The 18,512-nt window shown below is 40.8% G+C and overlaps 1 protein-coding gene across 9 annotated transcripts in view; it reads right to left on the reverse strand.

The window, feature by feature from the left end:
• Nucleotides 1-2,307: 2,307 nt before the first annotated feature.
• Nucleotides 2,308-18,512, reverse strand: part of LOC133955172 (CUGBP Elav-like family member 2) — a 30,204-nt gene continuing 13,999 nt past the window's right edge. For 3 of the 9 annotated variants that reach the window (XM_062389863.1, XM_062389866.1, XM_062389870.1), the window contains exons 3-13: nucleotides 17,503-17,585; nucleotides 15,809-15,938; nucleotides 15,300-15,434; nucleotides 14,328-14,407; nucleotides 12,995-13,156; nucleotides 11,947-12,010; nucleotides 10,926-11,060; nucleotides 10,160-10,282; nucleotides 8,034-8,210; nucleotides 7,706-7,852; nucleotides 2,308-6,977 (exon numbers count right to left, since the gene is read on the reverse strand). In XM_062389863.1, the coding sequence (XP_062245847.1) occupies nucleotides 6,850-6,977; nucleotides 7,706-7,852; nucleotides 8,034-8,210; nucleotides 10,160-10,282; nucleotides 10,926-11,060; nucleotides 11,947-12,010; nucleotides 12,995-13,156; nucleotides 14,328-14,407; nucleotides 15,300-15,434; nucleotides 15,809-15,938; nucleotides 17,503-17,585 (1,364 nt within the window). In that variant the 3' untranslated portion in view covers nucleotides 2,308-6,849. The remainder of the gene's footprint in view (nucleotides 6,978-7,705; nucleotides 7,853-8,033; nucleotides 8,211-10,159; nucleotides 10,283-10,925; nucleotides 11,061-11,946; nucleotides 12,011-12,994; nucleotides 13,157-14,327; nucleotides 14,408-15,299; nucleotides 15,435-15,808; nucleotides 15,939-17,502; nucleotides 17,586-18,512) is intronic. The other 6 variants (XM_062389868.1, XM_062389871.1, XM_062389867.1 and 3 more) reach the window with 4 other exon arrangements.

Raw genomic sequence — 18,512 nt, forward strand, 5'->3', positions numbered from 1 at the left:
GTTATCAAATTACGTTTTTGATATATTCAAGCAACACAATATGCATTGACTTGCTGAACATGTGTTTTAGTTATTTTATTTTAAACTTTGTAGCAATCGAATCCGATACAGTTGAAGTCAATGGTGACATCTTCTTCAGACGTAAAAAAAACTAGAGAAAAATACCAACATGCATCCATTCTACTCGTGTGGTGTTCGCAAGAGATTCATGTTCGACTCGAAACGGCATCACTTAAGCCTAAATGTCCGCTGATATAACCCGTGATTTGCTGTCAGTTGTTTCATATATTTTTAAATCAAAAGGCTTGTGTGAAACAGAGGTTTCAGGCCGGAGGTTTGATTTGATTAATGAGTAATAGTGACCCTTACTCCTTGTGCTGGTTGATGGGAACAATATGTCATTTATTTGATCACCGAATTTAAACTAGGTTTTGCATGAATTTTCAGAATTATATTAAATTAAATGTGTCCCACACTGTGATTCATGTAAGGCATCAGTAGCCAAGGTTGGAAACTACTGGGTTATTCTCTAACAATAGGTTTTTAAAGCATGTTAAATCATCCAGTAGCTAAAATCCAAAAATATAAATGTAACTTTTAAGTAAGGCTGTCAAATATATGTAGTAAAATAGAAAATACAAGGGTTTTCTCTGAAACGTGAATCAAAAGCATAGAATGACACAGACACACACACACACAATAATTTGTCCATCTTCTCAATGTGCTTAATTTCTAATGAGAATGAGCAGGAGGTGTAGCCTAGGCGGTAGAGAGGTCGTTCTTCAACAAGGAGGTTAGGGGATCAAATCTCACTCTTCCCCATCTGCATGCCGGAGTGTCCTTGGCAAGATACTGAACCCCTAAATTTGGCAGAACTTCAACCCCCTTTTCGTTGTACAATATCTTACACTATGTAAAATAACAAAATTAAATGAGTGCGCAGTTGGCTTCTGCGCAGGATTCATTTAATTCAATTTAATTTTAGTCTAGTCTCGGGGGTCACCGTTGAGCCATTTTACCATGCCCATAATCCTTACAATTTCGATAGGTCCTCACTGTCTGTCACTGCTTGTAAGTGCTCTGGCCCTAAAAATAAACATAACGGAATCAGCTTCTCAAATGTGACTTTTTGCTAGTTTCACCGTTTTCTGTGACAGTAAACTCATTCGAGGGTTAAACTGCTGTTCAGATACTAATCAACAGAAACTATTTGAATATTATAACTTGAGCGTAAGGAGGCATTTATAGTTATCACTTGATTATTAAAGAAAATAGACAAGAAAAACTGTCGGTGAAAATGAAGACAATGTTTGCTTGTAGCCTTCCTCCTGTGATAAAGTGTTATCTGCTGGACAAGAATAGAAAAGAATGTCGAAAAGTTTGATAAAATGCATAGAGCATTACATGAAGTGAACAAATCAAAACATAGAATGTGTTGAAATTGGATTTTGGGATGGGGTCTCTACAGGACCAGTGCCACAAGATGGGAGTGAGAGGGCCTGATAAACTTCACAGGTGCACATGTTCAAGTAATGTGCATTATGTTTTGTAAATGTATTTTTTCCATTAAGAGATAACAGAAACATTTGGTCTTTAGTTTTTTGTTTGACAAACGTCCTTGGTTAACCATAAAATCAAATTGATCGGGCTGTTGACAAATAAGTATATAATACTGTTCAAAGTGACTTCATCTTAAAGAACATCACAGATAGTGTTACACAACAGAGGAAACGGTGTGTAATGAAAGGAGTAGAGATGCAGCCACTCCTGCCACGGCTCTGCCACCATGGTTGTGTAACATGTTGCGTAACATGTCTCATCTTGTTTAAAGGTGACGTGAGGATTTATTTGTGCCAACAGAAATAACCAAGGCATTTACCTGCTCTTTACCAAGAGATGGTAAAAGCTAATTCTAGAAGGTCGTAGAAATATCTATCTGAAGTAGCTGAGGCACGTGAATAAGCCACAATTTGTAAAGACTTCACAATTCTCTGCACCAATTTTAAACATCTTTCATTTTACTGGAAAACTGATGATTTTGTGATTTCTGTTTGGAGGTTTTATCAAGCTGGTTATTTGTTTGGTATTTTGTTAATAAACCCCCCCACCCAGCCTATGAGACACTAGGGACTGTAACATGAATCTGTCCCCCCCCACCTGTCCCTGATCAGAAAGGAGCAAAGAGAAGAATGGCGAGAGAAATGCGTCAGTGAGACAGGACACACTAGGGAGGGGAAGGGGGGTGGTTTGTAAAATGTCTTTAACAAACACTGGACGAGCACGACGCACAAAGACACACAGACCATATTAGGGGAAATGGTTTAATTTGGAGACAGAGGCAAAGAAACACACCACACGTGAACAAACATTGACCAAAAAAGGAACACAGTCTTTCTGCTACACACCTCTATGGGGAAAAAAACAAACAGAAATCTCTACACAGAAAAAAAGCAAGGCTCCAAACTAAACAGTTAACTCTTCAACTAAGACAATTATCCACACAAGTTGTCGAAATCCCGATGACCATTAAACTATGTGGACAGCACAAATTCTAACAGGAAACTTACCACGATTTATTGGATCCCAGCCCTCCCCCCCACCACTAAAAAAAACTGATGAAGTGTGAGGAACACGTGGAGATCCAAGTCAAACCAAAAATCAGGCATCTTTATATTTTTAGAGACAAAAAACAAAACAAAAATTGCTTGACGCCACCAAGAGCCCGAACTCGAGACATGGTCAAGACGAGGCCACATAGATAGGCCAGACAACGTTTTTTCCCAATATAGATTTTTTTTATCCTTTAATTTCCAATATAAAAAGCTTCACTGGTACAAAATACATATGAACAACCAGTTGTAGAAATTGGAAAGCCTGTGTAGGTCTTTTTTTATTTCTTATCTTTTTCAAATCCCCCCCCAGTTTCAAAAATGTATATTGACTGAACAGAAAAAAGAATAACTACTGTGTGTATGACAGATCACATCAAGATGCACCCACTTTGGCTTTCATCAAGACAAGAAAAAACATCCATTAAATTATTGGTGGAACATGAACAAAGTCTTACCTATTATCAGACAAGAAAATAAACAGGAAAGATATTTTTTCTCTCTTCTTTTGGATCAGGACAATATCTAGTGATGCAAAGCTACCACAAAGTCAAAGAAGAAAATAAAAGTAGCACTTGAGAATATGAAAACAGAAGAATTAAGTGATTGTTAGAGCTCGAATGGGATTTGTGATGGAAGCCCCTGAAGTGAGTCAAGTTCTTGTCGGGACCGCTGTGGACTGTACATTGTGCTTTTTTTTAAATATATATATTCATTCACAGGTACACTTCAACATATACTGCATGTCCATAAAGACCTGCATTCGTTTTCTACACGACTTTAAATCACTAAGATGTTAGAAATGGATCCCAAAGTCGTCGTCTATGACCAACAGCACCCAAAAACAAAATGTCAGATCGGTGAGTTTCTTATAATACATGTGTTCACACTCGGCCTTCAAATGTATAGGGAAGTTTATTGTTTTATCTACACGTTTTTCAAACCAACTGTTCAAATTGAAGTACATCACAATACACATTTACCAGTAACTCAACACACAGAGTGGGGGAGGAGCGGGAGGCGAGGGGGGAACACGAGCAGTTGACAAGCGCTTTAATGACACTGGCATAAATAGACAAGAAAAAACGGCAAACTGCAGCAATCTCTAAACCAAGGCCTAATAAGAATGTGTAGGCAGTTTCTATAGACGTATATATGGCACTTTGAATATTGTATTGCATTTGGATAGAAAAAACACTGTAAAAAGCACATGCCCATTATTCAAAAGTGAAATCAGTGGTACCGTGACATTTTTGGGATTATAATCACACACAACATCCTGCAAAAAGTGATTTAGCTCCCACAAATTGTGCTTTAACGTTCCCTTACAAAACTACACTTTCCTCAAGCACTGTTTAAAATTTGGTACCTTTCTATGACTTTTTTTTGGAACATTTATGTATTTTGAGAGGAAAAAAAAATCCAAACTGAAATAAGGACAAACGTGACAATTGTGCATTGTGTCGTAAAATGCTGTGTCTTAGTTTCACCAACACACACACAAAAACCCCTGAGTTGACAACTCTTAAGCGTCATCAGGTACGCAGTTTTAGGGAACCCTTCCCTTAGGGGCTGAAGTGGTTGTTATTTTACCAGAATGGTGGTACAAGACAAAAATACCACCCTGATAAAAAAAGTTGTAAACTTTGTGTTGAAAAAAATGGAATGTATTTGTAAACCAACACTTTTGTGGTCGATTTAGTGGTTTAGTGGTTAATGTGCTGTGCATACTGCGGTGTACGACTCAAACATTACACTGGAAGTCACATAAAGAATAATCTGCAAAAAACTAAAATAAAAGCAAGTGTGTGTGTGTGTGTGTGTGTGTGTAAATAAATGTGCAGAGACCCACAGGCCGCATGTTGTGTCCGGGTGATCTCTTCCTTCAGGGGCTCCCACTTTAGCAATGACAGAAAGTGTTTTTGTGTGTCGCAGTGTGCATGCGTGTTAGGAGAACCATGAAATATTACATGAGAAATGTGTGAAATCAAAAACACTGAGTTTTGACACATGGGCACTTTAACAACAAAACAAAGAAAAAAAAACACATGTCTGTCATCTGTGTGATTAGCAGACATTGTAAATCATCTTTCAACATGAGGCATCTGAACTAAACCAAAATGAAACATCCATTAATTCAATTATTAATGAGAAATTCACAGAAAGTCAACCAGACGTACCATGGAAAATCACACTTTAAGTTTTTAAATGCAGAAAAAAATTAATTGCCTATATACTCAAAAATGTGACAAAAAAAAAAAAAAAGTACTTCCCCCCCACCCCCAAGAAGTTGAAATTACAAGTAATGCAGAGGAATCATTTACTCAGTGTTTTTAATTTTCTAGAAATGACCCTTAAATGGTCATGCTGATTTTACAACTGATTTAGTCCTCTTTATAAATGTAATACACTGAAGAACCCCCCGACACAGATGACATTACAACATAATCTACAAAAAACCCAACATTTTGCCTGGGTCTTGTTAGTTAAACTTCTATAGATTCAATGGTATAAAATATAGGTAATCTAAGTGTGCATTTAAACCACAGATTGTCTATTTGTGAATCAGTTCTAAAAAAGTTGACTCATGTAGGTAGTCATTTCTCTAAACAGAGCAAATGTACCTGTTATTGTGCCATCGATAGTTCAAAAGAAAAAAGGTAAATACACTGGATATTTTTTTGTAAATGAAAACAATAATTTTTTAATAGCCTGGGTGTAAATCTTCACACTGCTCGCAAAATGTAGAGATCATCACAGAGCACTGAGGGGTTTTACTGGTCAGACTTTTAAAAGTGTTGGAAAGTTGTCTGAAGTATTTTTATTTTTTTTTAAACCAACATATTGCTAATGGCACCGAATAGCACAGCTGTGTGCCAATCCCTGTATTCAACTTTCAAGTGAAGTTTACTGAGAGGTAAAACGAAAGCAACTTAAAAAAAAACTGAGAAAAAAAAGCAAAATTAAAATAAGGAATCCCACAGGTTTGTTTTTTACACATTCGCAAACACAAAAAAGTTCTCTTAAATGAATTAAACATAGGTAAGTTTTCACATTGATTAGCTTGACCTCTCTCCCATCTATCACATTTCTATACAGAGAAAAAACAAAAAATATTCATGCAGGAAAAACAAAAAATCAGGTTGAACTAAGGTCAAGGGTCAGTGGGTGGCCAGGTATTGGTCAGGCGAGCTTAGAGAGACATCACAGACAATGGTGGGATGATGAGGCCAGGAGTTTGGCTTGGCTTTCAACATCATGAAGACATGCTAGGCTAATGATGAGCAAACAGGCATGGAGATTTGTTCTAAAAAAAAAGGAACAAAAACACGAAAGGAGAGACAGAGAGAGAGAGAGAAAGAGGAGACAAAGAGGGGAGAAGAGAAAGTTAGGGGCACGGCACAAGAATCGTTTAGCCATGAGGCACAAAAACCAACAAAAACAATCACCACATACAGTAAAGGACAGTGCAGTAAACAAACCCACCCCTATCTCGCCCGACACACAAAAACAATACACAGATTTAAGGAAATGACACCACCAGGGACGCATGGGCAGAGACTGCAACATGCAAACTGTATACTTGTCCCCCAAAGAGATCCATCCAGGGCCAGTCCCTTGTGAGAGACGTGGAGGATGGATGGAAGGACTATAAGAGGTTGTTAATAGAGAGATAGAGATGTAGCCTAGCTCTGCATGGCCTAGATAATGAAACGACAGGGAGGGGAGAGAACGAGTGAGCAACAGATAGAGGGAAGGAGACAAAGACTGAAGGATTGAGAGTGAAGACATTTTCACGAGACAAACGAGACACAAGCCAAACAAAGGGTGAAGCTCTGGGCCCGGGGTCTGCATGGCCTGGGGGCTTCAGCCCTTCAACACAACAACTGATCCTTAGTCAACCTGTCAAACTTGACCTGAAGGCAATGAAATGGCATGGAAACACATCTGATGCTCTCCACTAAAATACAGTGACACAAAATACCTCCAGCGAACACTGACTCCAGTGATAGTCATAAATAATTATACACATTAAAATATCAGACCGCAGGAATGACAGTAAAAAGTGGAACGATCATTGCAACCATTTTTTTGTAATAGGGCAAGTCTCCCTCCTGTAGTGGGCTCCTTTCCCCCTGCCCCACTGAGTCTCTGCTGTGGTGACCTTGGCTGGAGGGTGAACTTACCCTAGCAGTGCTAGCATTAGAGCCGGGAAGGGGGTAAGGCCCCGGGGCTAGGATCAGTAGGGTTTGCTGTCGTTCTTGGAGCGCTTCAGCTGAACCTTCAGCCTCTTCATTCCAATCTGGAAACCATTCATGGCCTGGATGGCAGCCTGCGCGGACACTGGATTGTCATAGCTGACGAACCCTGAGGACGTCAAGGTAAAAGATGAATAAAATACATGTGAAGTGAAGCAAGAATGTCCGGAAACCAGTTGATGCTGCCACAGACGTATATATTTTACCTCCCAGTTTCCCCTGAAGTGAAATAGGGAAAAATGTGATTTTCATCATATGATTTTCATCCCTTCCGTCCTAGTGTTTATCAAGTGTGAATGCGTGTACTTCTGTATAACTCTGCATCGTCTTGCTTTGGAATAAATACGCCCTCAACCAAACATTCTTGTAAAATTACACCAAAACAAACAAATGTTATGGATACAAGTAGGGTTTTTGCTGGATAACCACCAGAGAAAGAAACAAAAGCAATTTTTCAACTGAGAACTGATTTGTTTGTGCATATTTTCAAGCATTGATCACCCAGACAGACGCTACTTCTGAGGTAATATATTCACCTATTTATATAGTCTGCAACATCATGTCGGAAAAAAAAACATTTCTATAGGTCTTAAAATATGTTAGAGATGTGATTCTTCAATACTGTGTGTCACACTTTGAATACACTGCTTCTAAGAAAAATGTGCAGGGCTGTCGCTTGCACTTCATTATTGCTGTCACTGCATTATTCAAAATGGACACCTGTAAAAAATCCAGACATTTATAAAGGGCACCATGATAATATTCGTGACCCAATGCTCCACGCTGGTAAGTATTCTCAGTCATAATATGTAGGTAATCAGAAGGCCTAAAACTTACCAAAGCACTTGCTCAGATTGGTCTGTTTGTCAATAAAGACTTTGGCAGAGACCACATTTCCAAAAGGCATGAACATCTGCAGAAGATCCTGGTCCCCAAACTCCTGGGGCAGGTGGTAGATGAACAGGTTGGCGCCCTCTGGACCTACTCCATTTGGTAAGAAAACCAAACACTCAAGTTAGATTTCATTTAAAAAAAGGCACATGAACAAGTTCTTATCAATGCAAAAGTCAAATTATGTAGAACACATCTGAATAAGATGTGTTCATGCAGCCAATGTAAATCTGTGAAGCCAGAGTGTGTCGGTACGTGCTGAGGATCTGCTCACCTTCCTTCTGGTTCCCAGCGATGCTCTGCTGCAGGAGGGACTGACTGTAGAGGGAGGGCAGAGCGGAGGCTGTGTACTGCTGCATCCCTGAGTAGGCCTGGGTCAGAGCGTCCATGGAGCTGGCTGCTGACCCGTTAGCCATGGAGGCTCCCAGGCCACCGTTCATGGCCGCCATACCTGTGGAACACAATCAAATGAATGTGTTGTATGTACAATCACAGATGTCTGGTGCAAGTTGTAAAATATCTAACATGTACTTAAGCTGCATTAAATGATTTTCACCACAAGGGGGCAGAAGGACAAACTCAGAAATATAACCTTCAAGTTGTTAAGACTTTAGAAGGGGACACAGGACTGTAGAATTCATTTGTCTGTCATTCTGCACATAAACTCATCGGGTGTGATAAGTAAATAAGTAAGATTGATCTGATAATAAAGAAATCACTTATGTGTTGTGTTGTGAATATGTGTGAAAATACTTGTAAATCAACAAAAGAGGTAGACAGGCAACCAAGACTTGACAAGTGAAGCACAGGATTCACCAAAACTCAGTTTTTCTCTGTCTTTGTACTACTGACACTGCACTGCCTAAGAAAAAAAGAAAAAACTAGTGTTCTTAAAGAATGTGTGTGGTCATCTACCACCAGACCACCAGCTGTTACTGACCTGTCGTTCATGTTTTGTCAGATGTATTTACTCAGTCCAAAGGTTAATGCTCCTACAGTGTCTATTATCTAGATTCTGGTTTGTCTTCATGACCCTGTTCAGACCTGGTATCAACATCTGCCCTGAGTGATCAGATCACAAGTGATCAGCGCCAGGTTAAGATCTGAACGCACCAAATGCGTCCTAAGATCTGATCATTCAAGCCACAATGGGTGGTGGACTGGGACTCATTTTTCCATATACTTTTCACACCGTGAAAAGAATGACATCCTCTGGCCCAACTACAGTTTCACAATGAATCAAAAATATGTTTACGCTTCTCAGTGCCCATATGTTGATTTGTTTATGGCAACCACCAGGATATCAACACTAACCACTGCATAATGATTTATAGATTTTTTTAATTTAGGAAAATCCTTTATAGTAGATCTACAGACATCACCTCCATCTTCTCTTCCCGGCATGATTATTTGCATATAAAGCTGGGAAATGGGATCTGATCACAAGTGGTCACAGAGGACACATTTTATGACGGGTGTGAACAGATGAACTTGGAGGTGTCCATTTGTAATCAGATCTCTCAGGACAGAAGTTAATACCAGGTCTGAACAGAGATTAAGTGTGGTTTGTCTGTGTCGGGATAAGCTAGCTTGTCAGGTTTGTCCCAAGCTCATTATGTCAGCAGCCTTGCTAAAAAGGCATTTCTCTCCAGCTGCTTTCAGTCATGCACTGGACTCTGCAGCACCTCCGTATTTTCTACGGAGGTGGTGCATGTGTGAACGCAGATGTCCGAGTGAAACACTGCAGCTTCTATGGATTTTTATCCGTCTGGCCTCCTAGTATAATGTCTGTAGAAATCCAGGAGAAGTCAATGTGTGATAACAGCAGGGTATCCCCCACTGGATTCAACACGGGTGAGTGGGGGGATTGATGATGCCTCTAAAACACGACAGACGGAAATAAAAATCTCCTGGTTCGGCATCATGTGGGGTTCTGTTAACAAAATCATGACATATATGCAGCAGAGTTAATACGTGACTTCCTGCCTCTGTCTGCTGCACCCGGCTGCTCCACTTCTCGTCTGTGCAGAAAACCGACCATGATGTGCATGTGTGAAAGGCAAACTATGGGTAAAGTCCCTAGCGAATTCTGAAAACAGCTTAATTTATTTACCGAGAAGGTTATGCTCAATCAAGCCTCTTCAATCAGATGACCCTGCATTTTGGCAAATACTGAGCTAGGTTAACTTTTTGCCATATAGCCTAAGTTTGAATAGAAAATACAGTTTTAAAAAAAAAAAAAAAAAAAAATGTATCATCCATCTGAATATGCCCTTGGCAAACAACTACCTGCTTGTACATCCAGCAGTGACAAAAATCATTTAATGCAGCTTCCAGGTTAGCAAGTGTACAGGTGACATTTTGTAGATTTGATCTGTTTAGTATAAAGCAGATTCTCACCACTGACGCCACTGGTGAGAGCGTTAAGGCTATTGAGGCCCATAGAAGTCCCAGTGAGACCCTGCATGCCCAGCGATGCCAAAGTGCTCATAGCAGCACCAGCGCTGGAGGCTGATGAACAACCTGTTGAGACAATTAAAAAAAAGAGGAAATACGGGTTACTACAAGCGTGACCAGCTCCTGTTCAAAACAACACTTTAAACTCCTGGCATCTTTGCCACAAGTTGTTATAGTCATGAGGAGGAAACAGCAGTGAAGGGGCAGTTAAAATCTGTCTCTTAATGAGTGGTAATTAGCATAACAGCAATATGCTAAACTCAGACAGATGGAGCAAATGTATATACACTAGCTCCAGATTAAAAGGGAAATGGGGCCTCTCATAAAGCTTTATATGAGGGTAATTAATTCCCATAAAATCAATGAGGAATGGATGATGACCGCTGCGGGTGAGGGATGTTTGCAGAGCAGTTGGTAGGTACCATTACAGCAGCGGGAGCACTGACTTGAGGACACTTATATATCAATGGGTGAGAAGTTTTTATTTTAATATTATGTGACAATAATCCAAGAAAACATACTTAATTTATGAATTACAAATAAACAAGGTCAAAAGCTGTGGATGCAGAACACATTCATAACCAAATAATCTTATTCAATTGAAATGACAAATGATCAACACTGCCACAGGGTTCAACTCTTGGGTGCCTAACCCTGAATGTACAGCACATGCATACAATGATTTCAGCTCTAGTTGGTGACGAATTACCTTGACCGCCCAGAGCTCCCAGGGCTCCAACACTTGCAGACAGGGCGTTGGAATTTGGGCTGCCAGAGCTCTGAGCTGCAGCCGCTGCCGCAGCTAATGTGGCCAGGTTCTGCAGCTGAAGGGGATTCACACCCGCTAAGAGGACGAACAAACAAAGGTGATATCAATGACCTACACATTTACAATACGCTCATGTTCCTGCACACAAACACCTTCGCACACAGACTTGGAGGGAACCAGCTACTCAAGAATACATCGTCACAGTTTAAGATTGGTTACACTTTTAGGGCCACATCAAGTAAAATCACAGAAAACAAGTAAGGGAAACATAACCCTGAGCTAAGGCTGGCTGTAGTGAGCAGTACCTTTTGGTTTTCCAAGAAATGTTTAACATTTTTGGTACTAATGTTTTTATGGAAGGCATTACATTTTTATGTCATATCGCTGTCATTTGACATTTTAGATTTATAAACAAACGAAGCTAGAAAGCAAAACAAAGTACAAACTTGGTAATGAGGTGTAGGGAACATATTGGAAAATAATTAATTCATTTATTTCATTTGGAAGATAAATGTAAGGAAATGTGGTCCATTATTTACATCTGAACAACTTTTTGTATCCATTTTGGCTGATATGACTGAAAACTTAATTTCTCCATTACTTTAATATCCCTTTTAATAAGAAAAGGTTCTTGCTAGTTTACTTACTCAAGGCCCACATTTCAAACCAGCCTAATTTTGTTATGTAATGTAAGTTACATTTCTAAAGCAAAATGGTGCTCTTAACGCATAACATTCTTCCTCCAAGATATTTTGATTCTTAATTTCATGGTGAAGTGCAGGCTGTTTGTCTTTAGAAAGGCCTGCATCCAGCAGCTCTGAATCTTTATGCGTCACTGATCTGAGACAATAATGTGATTTATGGTACTAAAAGTCACATGGTTGGTGACATGAAGTCTGCTTGTGACACGAGCAAACAGATTAAGAACAAAGTCCCAAAAAATCTGAAAGAATTAACTCACCTCCTAGTCTCTGCATACCATTGAAGCTGCTTTGATTACTGGTAGATGTGGCCTGCTGGAGCAACTGTTGATAAGGAATGAAAGAAATCAATAATTAGAAAGGCAATGTTAATTACGTCTTGGTTACCAAATTAACTAGTTTATCATTTAATTTCAGAACAGACAATTTTGTGTTGCCATTAAAGCATACTGCACATTTGTGGCAGGAAGAAGCCAAAAAGGGATCCTAATGTTGACTTATATCGAGTCTTCTGATAACACACATAATGATTAGTTCCTGACTGACAAACAGATATATATATTGGGATTAATTACTTTAAGTCTCTTGTGACTGAGAAATAAAAAATAAAACACTGACTGTAAACACACAGTTCAACTGTTTATGTTGTGAACACACTCAAGGTCACATGTTTACAGGCTCCAATACAGAGAAGCCACATGTGAATCACATGCCTGGCTTCTTCAGGCAGAACCCAAACTGAGACAATTGATCTATTCAGGTCTGTAAAGTAGGAGGTATTTTTGAATTATTTTGTAGCTTGTTTGTGCTTTTATGTTCTAGTTATGACATAAGTTAATAGTTTGGATACTGACTACAGTTTACAGCCTCCAAGGTTGTATGTTACACATAATGGCTTCTGCATTTCCATCCAGTGCAGTCTGGTATTCAAACAACATTAAACAAGAAGAGGGTCACATAATAGTGATATGATTAAATACACATCACTGAGTAGAATCCTGCTTTTGTCAAGCGTTTATTTTGTTAAGTTTTGTTTGAGATCTATTCATATGTGAATCTTAACACCTACAAACTCTGTTTACACAAATTTATTAAAAGTATTACTCATTGCCCTATGTGTATATATTGGTTTAAATGTCCAGTGGTAGCTGTAGTTTTTTACTACCGTGGTGTTTTGTGAGTCCCATGAAAATTCATTATATGTACAATCTAAGAACCCATATTGAAGAAACTAAACCTGTACCATAGCATAATACACGAGTTGTACATATGAAGCTCAGCCGGGTTGCATATTTGAGTAACACTTACAGCCAGGTACTGTGGTGTGAGGGTCCCCAGGCCAGCCAAGTTTCCCCAGGTGGAGGCATTGTTGAGCTGCTGAATCTGCTGTACTAGCTGCTGCTGCAGGCGCCTCTGCTCCTTATCTCTCTGTGTGTCGGCAAACTTCGCCACCAGAGGTGAGGAACAGCCCTGGAGCAGTGAAAACATAGGGAGTCAGACCGGTTCAGAAACCCACAGAAGAATTCAACAGTTAATATACCAATGCAAAGACGCAGTCATTGCAAGGGATGTTTAAAAAGGAGGGTATCATCTATGTCTCAAGACAATCTCAATATCAAAACTAACACACAGGACATCTGCCATGCATAGCTGAGCCAGGCTACATTCCAATACGGGGCACAGGAAAATGCTGCAGTCGGTGAATCTTTTTAGCACTTTTAGCTGAACAGAGTCCACAGACAACAGATGTGGACAACATATAAAAAATACACATTTAAAACAAAAATATGTCAGCAGACACCAACAAGAAAAATGCATTACAATACACACAATCTCGCAAACAGACAGTCACATACGGTAGAGACAAACGTATGGACACGAGGCATGCAGTGCAAAAGTATTTTGATACTTGAAAGCCAAACAGGGACCAGGCTGGACAGGGAAAATGGCTTCTGCACTGGCAGTACCTCCCATGGCAGCTGAAAACTGGGTAGGTTATGATAAGGGGGGAATAGGCGATACCACCACTAGGGCCTGCATTTTATATGAGAGGAGTGTTATGTTTTTGGTTGAGCACCTAATTAGATCTGGCCTGATGCTTCACTGGGGAGCCTCTGACCTGCTAGCTGTCAAATTACTGCTGCTCCACTTCCACAAGTCTCCACCGGCTTCACCAGGACATGGACCCAGTTTTTGAAGAAATCTAATCGGGTGGCTGCTCCAGTCTAAAGTAATTCTTTGTTAACCTATATTTGATGGTGTGGGCTATTTTCCCTGTGGCCCAAAATATAGACTGATTATGGCAAACGGATGGCTAGGCTTTCAACAATTATCAGAATCAATAAATGAGATCCATTTAGTCCAGCCCAAACTTAAACATGATGGCAATTCTTGTCATATCCTTTCTAGTCTTGTAAACACTTTGTGCAAGGCAATGCTTCAGGTTTTTATTTGATTATTTTGCATAAGAAAATGTAATTTTATAATTTACAAGAGTGGTTTGGGAAATATCTTGTGCTCTGTGATGAATGGCAACCATCTGCTTTGACAGCTTCTTCATCTTTCAAACACAAGAGGGCAGCAGTATGTAAAGGGGTGGTGGGGGGGGGGGGTGATAAATAGGTGCTAAGGGGTACAGTACCTCCATAGTCTGAGAGTGATGCATGGTTTTGATTGCATTCTGTGCCATTGCCCTGGTAGCAAATGTGACAAACGCACAGCCTGTAGGGGGGGAACAATAGGAAGGGGGGGAGGAGGGAGGGAGGGAGGGACAAGAAGAAACAAAACAAGACAAAAGGTTTGGACAACTCGTTATGAACCCCAAAAAAACACATTACAGTACAGAGAATGGCAACTCCCAAGCACACAGAATCACCCTCACTGGTTAGCACACAGAGAAGGTACACAACAAGGAGAACAGTAACACGTGTCACATGAGCACAGTGATCGACGGATTAAATAGCCACCCAGAGAGGCTTGACTATGTGGCGTCATGGTGAAAACAGTGACTATATACACATAAAATGCACACATACATAAACATTGACAAGTTTTTGAAATGCATGATCTGCATTCATATCTGTTTTTTTTCAAATTGTGGTTAAGCTGCGTTAATTTACCAGAAAAAAAGCCCAAATTCATGGCTCCTTGTCTCTGCTATGAGATTTTATCGTGTACACATGGACACGCGTGCCCGAAGCCGCCCGCTATCTGAGCTTTTTTGCAGCAGAGAATTATGTAGGAGATGCGACGACAGGCTAATTCCAGCCTTTGTGGAGTGTGATGAAGGAGGCGTTAAAGGAGGAGCCGAGCTGAGCCGCCTGCCAGCTGAGCCCACCAGCCAGCGGTTGCCAAGGCAACGAGCCATTGTGCCGGGCCGCGAGTGCAGCGGCCCTTCACTGTGAGATTCGGAGGCAGAGTGTCACAGTGAGGGGAGGGAAGACTGTGGGGATGGAATGGGTGCTAGTGGAGGTGAATAGCACTTGATTTTGGGGGCTGAGGGTGGTGAAATTAAGAAGCGGGGTGGGGCCTGTAAAAATACTTGATGAGAATTTGTTCTTGGCTACACTGAAGGGGCTGGCTGCAAAGCCAAGAACACAGTGCCTACACCTACCTCTGCTCTGACCATCTGGTCCCCGGAGAATTCGACACTCTTCGATCTGGCCGAAAGACGAGAACATCATTCTGATCTCGTTCTCTCCATATTTCTTTGAAACCATTCCAATGAAAAGTTTTCTGTCTTCTACCGCTGCAGAGGGATACAAAAAAAAAATTCAGTTATAGCCAGACGATTATGAAGCTATGAAAGCAGCAGTTACATCAGGCGCAAAATCTTGCACCTCTCTCAATGTTCAAGCTCACTCCTCCTCGTGCTGACACATTTTCTGCCTCTCACCAAAGGTGCAAGGATCTTGAGCAAATCTCTGCCACTTGCAGCTTTGTTTTCCCTGTGGCCACTTCTCTAGAATGATGCCTATATCATCCATTTGTGCTGTCCTCCAGATCCTCTGTACCTGGTCAACCCCTCAACCCTTAGTACATTCCCAGAAATAAGTCCTTTTCAAGTTTCATTTTGGCATTTAATAGACACAATCCAGCCCCTGCCTCTTTTTAAAAACTCACCACTATTTTCTTGTCTAGAATTTTTCGTCATTAAGAATCCTTCAGCTGGTGTCACCATGCTTTTCAGATGAATCGACTCACCACTTGTTTTCTCACTGTCTGCAGGTTTCATCTGGATAGGATGATGCATCTGAGAAAAAAAAGGGTAAGAGGAACAGGTGTTAACAATCACCGTGTATGCAGGGTCTCTAAAATATCATACCTTCACACTAGCCCCTCCACCCATCTTCATACATTTCTCTATGTTTCTTGATTTGTTCTCTCACTCCAAGACCATCATCCCTCACCACTGCAAGTAGCTTGATGGCAGGGATCAAAATCTCTAGTATCTAATTTCACTTCTCATTGTAGTGCAGAACTGTGAATGATCTTATCGATTCTTCCGGTCAACATACCTCGTCATCTTTAGAATGTTTTGAAGAGATGGTTGACAAAGCTATTCCTGTATTGGTTTCTAGTAAATAGTTTTTTTTTCTTTTTCAGATTTTGATGTAATACTTTTGTCATGACCCCCTACAAACCATAATATTACAGACATGTACACATTGAGCTGTGGAAATTCTCATTCAAGTCAGCTTAACATCTCTGAGCTCATTGCTGCTTCTAAAGCCGTGTTCATTATGTGAAAAAAATGGATGCTTAAAAGATGTGTCACTGCAAGACGTTTTACACTTTTGTCCAAGGCAATTCACACAAATTCAAGCAAATATATTTTTAGCACATTTTCCTTCCATGTGAAAGAAGAAATAAATCTGGCTGCGAGATGCCTGAGCAGGTTGTACTTATGAGAAGTGGTGGGTTTGTTTTTGACGAGCACTAAAGAGAAGCAGACAGATGGTCTGCTCGGTATGGGTACTGGCTAGCGTCACAGACGAAGGCGAGCAAGGCACAGAAGGGAGAGAAAAAAGGGAAACAAGCTTTTCCACTGTCGTACGAACCAAACTCGGTCACCTGCAGTCGAGGCAAGTAATGGAATGAGCGGGAATTGGGGTTCGAGAGCAGATTGACCGCACTTTATTTGAAAAGTCTGATTGATTGAAAGTCCTTCGGTGAAGACGCTGGGCCTGTATACTCAGCCCGCTACACACATTTATAAACCTGGTTCAATATTTACCTGTGATTTCAGTGACTGTGGCTCGTTTGACAATAGACTGAGCTATTGATTTAGATGACGCCACCAGTTGTTTGGTATAGATTGAACCGATTGCAAGGTGAGTAATTTAGAATCGTGAATAGACATTGGTAATTGTTGAGGTTTAACAAGCAACTGCACTTATTCCAGTTGACTGGGCTTTAATCTAACCAGATAAATCAGGTGAGGAATTAAGAGATCATGCTCACTCCAACAGATTCCATTGGTAAAAAAAGTTTGAACTCCTTTTTACCTCTGAATTTAGGAAACAGGTGTAGAAGTGCATCAGTGATTGATGCAGACAAGCATTCATAATTTGCTCTACTTTGTGGAGATACGGTAAATTTCCTGAATTACCCTCAGCCCGGTCAGGCACCCGTTTCCTGATACCTGTGTATGGGTGTGATGTTAGTACATAGTGGGAGCAGAGATATTTCACAGGCCATACGGGCGTGTGGGGAGCTGGGAGCTCATTAATCGGCCAGCACACCGCTCACAGCCTTCCCCCGGAGATGTAGAGGGGCTCGAGTTGCTAAAAGCAGCCCATACTGTGTTTACTCACCCCACTTAAGGTCTTTATGTTGTGCATTGCATTCTGGGCCTCCAGTGCAGCCTTTCTTGTATAAAAAGTTACAAAACAGCATCCTGCAGAAAAAAAGCACAATTGCAAACAATAGGTGAGAGGAGGGAGGCAAGCAGCATTAAAACACAACCGATACAGGCAGTAAATGTAATATAAAAACTACTGCAGAGCAGGTAAGAAGCTAAATGGATGAAAGTATTCTCTCTGCATATCACATGTTAGAAACGTAACTCGATATTCTTAACACCGACAGTTTGATCGCTAGTGTAGTAGCTTGTAGTTTGGACACTGGAGTAATGAGATTGTTAAAGGCTTTTCTGTCACTTGGCCATAGAGAGGACAACAAGGTTGGATTGCTGTCAGGACATACTGTTGCACAGTCTGCAGGTCAACACAGCTTGGGCAAGTCAGGGCACAGTACCAACACAATAGGGAGAGATGTGCCGCATTGCATAAAGCTCCAATCACACCCGACATACATATCAGGGCCTAATACAGCACAAAGAAACATGAGGGAGCAGAAGCGAGAGCAAGGAAGAGGAATAAAAGGAAGAAAGAGATAGTGGGGGAGGGGGCTTGAAAAAAAAAGCGGGGGAGGGAAAAAAAAGCCTCTCATCCTTCCGTCCCAGTAGACTGCCAGTGGCGTTCCAGCCTGTCAGTTTCACTGGGCTGGGGAAGTGGAGCACTGCAGCGTCTTTGACCTACATAGTGTGTATTATGCTGTTACTGGAGCTCCCAGGCTGCAGGGAGGGCTGAACTCTAATATGCATCGAGCTGCTCTCTTCTCTCTCTCTCAACCAGCTGAGTTTCTCTCTCTCTCTCTCTCTCTGCTGCCGCTTAGCCCTGCCTCCGATTTACCGGAGCTAAATAAACCATCCTGAGAGGCGTGATAGTTGTCAGATGATTTTTTTCATGACCTGCAGTAGATGCGACCTAAAAACAGCCAACCAAAACGGAAGTGGAATTAAAGCAATTTCAAAGAACAAATC

This window comes from Platichthys flesus, chromosome 6 (genome assembly GCF_949316205.1).
Source record: "Platichthys flesus chromosome 6, fPlaFle2.1, whole genome shotgun sequence".
Lineage (NCBI taxonomy): Eukaryota > Metazoa > Chordata > Actinopteri > Pleuronectiformes > Pleuronectidae > Platichthys > Platichthys flesus.